Source organism: Pundamilia nyererei, unplaced genomic scaffold (assembly GCF_000239375.1).
Source record: "Pundamilia nyererei isolate P.nyererei 1_Seehausen unplaced genomic scaffold, PunNye1.0 scaffold00198, whole genome shotgun sequence".
Taxonomy (NCBI): Eukaryota; Metazoa; Chordata; class Actinopteri; order Cichliformes; family Cichlidae; genus Pundamilia; species Pundamilia nyererei.
Window position 1 is genome coordinate 50,497 of NW_005187599.1, and position 6,258 is coordinate 56,754.

The window sequence follows — 6,258 nt, forward strand, 5'->3', positions numbered from 1 at the left end:
TAAAGCTGAAGCCATCAATGCTGAACGTGGCACTCCGACATTTTTTAAATCCATGTTTTTTAGATTTAGATTCTGCCATCGTGACTCTTGATTCTCCTGTACACTCCTGTAATACCTTGTTTGTGAGCGGATTAATGTTGAAAGCAGATCACTGTTTCCCAGGAGGGTTGAGACCCAGGAGGCTTTTTCCCCTCAAGTGGGTGTAACCTTGGCTTTGCTGATAGTCATTTCAGATGCTGGAGGCGGTGCTGAGCTTTGAGCAGTTGTTTTAAGATAAGATGAGATAAGATTACCTTATTTCATCCCACACATGGGGCATTTGTTTTGTTACAGCAGAAAGTGGACAGTGCAAAGTTATATAGCAAAAATTAGAGAACACTGGAATACAATAAGAATAAGATACTGTATAGAATAGAATAAAATAAAATACTATATACAATAGAATAAAATAAAATAATATATACAATAGGATAAAATAGAATACAAATGCTATAATACAACTTTGTCAGAAAAAGAGTATTGCACTTAGTCTTATTGCACATTTGTGGGTTTGTGTGTTTGCAAATTCTTTGTTGTAGAGTCTAAAGCAGAGGGGAGGAAAGACCTGCGAAATCTCTCCGCCCCACATCGTGGGTGCCGCAGCCACTGAAGGAGCTACTCAGTGCTGTCAGAGTCTCCGGTGGGAGATGTTGTCCAACAGGGATGACAGCTTAGCCACCATCCTCCTGTCACTCACCACCTCCACTGGGTCCAGAGGGCAACCTAGAACAGAGCTGGCCCTCCTGATCAGCCTGTTCAGTCTCTTCCTGTTAAGGAGTGGGTCCTTCACTCCAAAACACCTGAGTTTCCACAGCAGGTACAGCCCGCTCAGCCCTTTCCTGTAGAGGGTTTCAGAATTATGAGTCCAGTCCAGTTTATTGTTCAGATAAACACCAAGGTACCTGTAGCTGTCCACAGCCTCAATGTTCATACCTTTGATGTTCAGTGGTTGCAGTGGAGGATGTTTGTGCCTGCGGAAGTCTACCACCAGCTCCTGGGTTTTAGTGTTGATCTGGAGGTAGTTCTGCTGGCACCAATCCACAGTTTTTAAAAGGAATGTAGGTTTTCACGTGCTGCCTAACTCTTTTCTCTTCATTTCTCAAAGCTACTCTGATCCTGGAAGAGTATTCACAATAGCACCTTCCTCACTCACTTCTGTTTTATTGCTATTATTAACAGCCAGTGTTGGTCAAGTTACTTGAAAAAGTAATTATTTATTTTCAAAAGTAATTAGTTACTTAGTTACTATTTAAAAACATGTTACACAACCTGAATACATAATAAATAGACCTTTGTTGCACATTTGGATTGAAAGGAATTGCAACCAGTGTAGCTTTGTGAGTTCACCTTTACTGTGTCTGCAAATGTAGACAGTGCATTGTTACACATTTGTTTTACACAGTCTCACACAGCTCTTTTAGGAAGCACTGCATTATGGTTAGTGGCTGGGCTTATTTACTCCTGCCAGAGCTGCTCATTTTAGGGGATACTCCCTCTTGTGGTGTAACAAAGGAATAACTACCTTTCCCGCACTATGTCTTATTGGAGACTGAGGCACACATTATTTTACAACAACCAAAGAAAATAATATATTTGAACAATCAGACCATTTTAACCAAATATAATATTGTAACTAAAAGATTATGGGGGGATGTCTTGTTTTTGTCCATAATGCCTCTCTTGTCCTTCGACCTTTCAGCCCTATTCTTTTTTTTTCTGCATAATCCACCATGTGAAACTAAATCAAATGAAAAAGCCTCTTCTTAAAAATTGTTTCACTAGTTTTAATCTTTTAACTTTATGCACATTGCATTAAGCAAAAATTAAATTGTATGCAACAGTGTTTGACTTGAAGACTCAGGTATTGGAACAGGTTTTCTACCCATCAGTAGATACCCCAAGGTCATTGTTTCAGTCCCAGCTCCTACAATTTATTTGCTGTAGTGAAATACTGAACTTCGAGTTGCCGCTGCTTAATGATGAAGTTCTTGGAGTGTTTAGGTGTAGATAAAAAGACTGTAGGATAGGTCTGGCTGTAAAACCACTTGCTCATTGGCTGACAACTGACAATGTTGTCAGCCAATATTTTTCCAGTTTTTTAGAATGTTTTGGAAAAGCCATGTTTTTTCCCTCAAGTATCATAGTAAGCATTTATATTAAAGATCGGATACATACGAGTCAGCAAGTGTATTATTAAGTGATGTTTCAAAATCAATCTATTGGATACGACTGTTTGAACAAGTCATAATGTTGCATTAATAAATGGTTTAAATGTGCAGTCAACTTAACAGAGAATACAGTGTTAATTATCTGCAGTAAAAGGAACAACGGAGTCTAGTTCTGTTTTTTTTCTAGCACAATGTTATGTTATGTTCCATGTTTCCCTCATCCCATCATGTCCATCCTCTCTCGTGCCCCTGCGTGTTCTCTCTCTCTCCCCTTCCAGGCTGTCTCTGTGTCCTCCCCGTTTTGTCACGTGTGTAATTGCCCTCAGCCGTGTCTCCCAGCTGTTCCCTGTTTGCCGTGTTCTCCTTGTGTATTTATTATTTGTGCTCACCTCCGTTCGTTGTCCTCTCACACTGTGTGTTTTCCTCCATGCTTCCTAGTTCCTTGTGCCCAGTTTAGCTTTTTTCTTTGGTTTGAGTTTCATGTTTGTAGTTCCTTGTGTTTAGTTTCAGTATTAGTATGATCCCAGCAATAAAGCTGCCGTTTTGAGTTTCATTCCAATGTATGAGTACTGCGTTTGCACCCTGTTTCCTGCCTGCTACACAGCGAAACATGACACTTTTATGATTGCCTCTCTGCTACTCTGTTACATTGCTACTTACAGTGCATTTCACAAAGATAATTTTGGGGTTATCTTCAGTGTAAACATTCTGGGCATCATTTTTTTCAAACACAAGAACAGAAGTAATGTCCACTTTAAAACCCATAAACCCCAAGTGGTCCACAGTTACCTGACATATTGTATTTTTTCAGATGAGAAAGGCAGCACAATACCATTTGATGTTATTAATCAGATTCTGTGAAATAGGATAAAAAAACATATTTTTGTCATATCTTCTGCATGAGAGGCACCTTTCTGAGAAAAAAATTGAGGGTACCGATTTTTTGTTTTGAATCTATAATACACAGTTCCACGGGCAGATTACAATTATAAGAATTATGACAGATATATCTTATTGTTTCCAAAATTGGAATGTAAACAAAAGTGTCTTTCGCTGAGACTTTATGATACAGATGACAGAAATAGTAGCCCTCCTATGAAAATTTCATTTTTTAAAAGTATTTCCTCAGTGCTTTTAAACAGCGCAAATACTTTTAAACACACTTTTCCAAAGTTTTAATTAATTTTACTCTTTTTTTTTTCTACAAAAAGACTGTTAAGTTAAAAATAACAAGTTAAAACAATTAGGCTCCCAGATGCTAATGGTCAGTTGTGTATCCTTTTTTGACTGATAACAGCCTGCAGTCATTTGTTTTAGTTATCAATAAGTCTCAAAAATATTTAAGAAATTCTAGCTGATTCTTCTTTGGAAAAGCTGTCAAGCTCCTCTAGATTTGCTGGTCTTCTGGCATGGACCTTGGCCTTTAGTTCACCCCACATATTTTCAGTGGGATTCAAGTCAAGGATTTGTGCATGCCAGTAAGTAATATTCAGTTTGTTCTTCTGGACATAGTTCTTCACCAAGTGTTAAGTAAATTTAGGGTCATTGTCATGTTGGAAGAGAAAATGGTGCTCCTGACTGCTTGAGGTTTTTCTTCCAGAATTTTCACATACAGCAGGTAAAATAAGTATTGGACGCATAACCCATTTGTAAATATATTTCTAAAGGTGCTATTGACACTAAATTCTCACTAGATGTCAGTAACAACCCATCCAATCCACACATGCAAAGAATTCAAACCATTGCTGGTTATAAGCTATGTGTAATAGTGAGAAATGGCACAGGGGAAAAGTATTGAACACAGTTACCTACATTTATTTAATATTTCATACAAACGACTTTCTTGGTGATGACAGCTTCAAGACGCCTCCTGTATGGAGAAGCTAGGTTCATGCATTGCTCAGGTGTGATTTTGGCCCATTCTTCCACATAAGCAGTCTTCAAATCCTAAACATTTCACTGGTACCTTCATAAACTTTCAGCTTTAGTTCTTTCCATAGCTTTTTAATTGGATACAGGTCAGGTGATTGGCTACACCATTCAAGAAGCCTTTTTTTTTCCTGAAACCAATTGAGAGTTTCCTTGGCTGTGTGTTGGGATGATTGCCCTGCTAAAACATCCACCCTGGTTAAAACTTCATTATACTGGTTAATCGCAGCAGATTTCTGGTCCATTTCTCCATTCATCCTTCCTTCAGTTAAATGAAGCATGGCAGTACCATATGCTAAAATAAAGGCTATGATGTTTTTAGGGTGACATGTAGTGCCTTTTGACCTCCAAACATGGTGTACCTTATGGCATTTAAAGAGTTCAATTGTTCTAATAACTCTATATTCTCCCAGAATTTCACATGATTCTCTAAATATTGCTCAGCAAACTTTATTAAACATACTTCAACATACTTTTTTTTATTTCTCTTTGTGTGGTGTATACAAGTCACGGTGGTTGAGTGCATTGCTTTTTGTTTTCTTTGAAACAATTGTACCTGTTGATTCCAGGTCTTTCTTCAGCTCTCTTCTTTAGCAACTCTTGTCATAATTGTTTTCACTGATCTGTGTGAATTTTGAACTTAAAGATTTCATCTAGTTTGCACCTCCCTTTCTTCATGTGTTCAATACTTTTTCCATATCATTTCTCAATTTTACACATAATTCAATTTATGATCTACGGTTGGATTTCTTGCATGTAAAAATTGGATGGGTTATTGCAGAAATGTGGTTAGAATTTCTAGTCAGTAGCATCTTTAGAAATGTATTTACAAATGGGTGATGTGTTCAATACTCCCGGTAGTGGCATGTGGATACTTCTTTAAGACACTCCGACTAGCCCGCCCACACCCCATAGCTACGTATAAAACAGTTGTGCAAACGTGACACCGGTGATTGTTTGATCTCCACTTGTTTGTACATGTGTGGTTGACAGGTGGTACCTGTGTTTGGTACTATGTGTGTGTTTCTGTGTGTGACAGTGGCAGTGGTGTCCGCTCGTGGGAGCCTGTCTTGGCATCCTCCCTGGAGGCTGCCTATCTCCTAGCCCCCTATCTCACTTAGTAAGCAAAGGCAATTGTAGCTGCTGTGCTCAAGTGGCTATAGTAGGCTGTGTTCCCCTGGCATATTGCCGGTGTTTCAGCAGCTTATGCGCCAGTCGGACCTCACTGCGGCGAGTGAGAGTTCTCCAGTCTACTTAGCCGGGTTTCTGTCTGGCGTATTACCCACAGTGCGAGGGTTTATACGGCCAGCGGGGACTGTGACAAAGTGGAGGAGCAGTTGCAATGCTCTCCATTTGTCCCATATGTGTTTACCTTTTTTTTTTTGCACATTGTACACATTATCCTGTTTCTATGTATTTGCTATGATTTGCTATTTGTCAAGTAACATTGCTTCACTCACTATCCCGGGTTTGTTTGTGTAAGCGTTTTGTTGCCAGCAAATCAAACATTCTGCAAATTAAGGCAAATACTCAGGTACATGTTTCTTTATATTTTATTATGTTACAGATTAAATTTGTTCATACTTTGTTTGTCTTTTCAGTCTTCATGAGGGTCAGGTGTGGGGAAACGATAGTGATGTGGCGTTCTGTATCGAGGCTTCAAAGCTTGTGTTGAGTAATTTAGGGGGCGTTTCCGCGATGCGCGTATCGAGGCTTGCTTCGTTTATGGGAGGAGCTGAAACTGAAAGCTGAAGCCTCGTTGCCCGGCTGTACCACGTGACTGGTTCATGAAGTGGTTCGAACTTTGCCGCGAGCTATGACAGCGATATAAACCCCTCAGACTTCATTCAAAATGTAGGTGTTTGATGGAGAGTTGCGGTTAGTGAGAGTTTGGAGGTTTATCAGAGAAAGTCAGGAGAGAATGGCAATCCGGTTGTTCAGTGATGACGCGACGAATCCTACTTCCGGGTCTAAAGTAGTCTGCGTTTAATATGGCTTTTGTGTTGTTAACATGTTTAATGTTATGTATTTTCTTCTATCTTCTCCTAAAACAGTCAGTGATCACTGTTGACCTCCCTCGGCTTTTATTACCACTAATCATTTATTTAAGCTCAGTTTTTAA

The 6,258-nt window shown here is 39.2% G+C and overlaps 1 protein-coding gene across 1 annotated transcript in view; it reads right to left on the minus strand.

The window, feature by feature from the left end:
- pde1ca (phosphodiesterase 1C, calmodulin-dependent a) overlaps positions 1 to 79 on the minus strand; it is a gene marked incomplete at its 3' end in the record, with an annotated part of 47,919 nt that extends 47,840 nt beyond the window's left edge. Inside the window, exon 1 of the mRNA XM_005747478.2 lies at positions 1 to 79. Within this exon, the coding sequence (XP_005747535.2) occupies positions 1 to 79 (79 nt within the window).
- Positions 80 to 6,258: the final 6,179 nt, after the last annotated feature.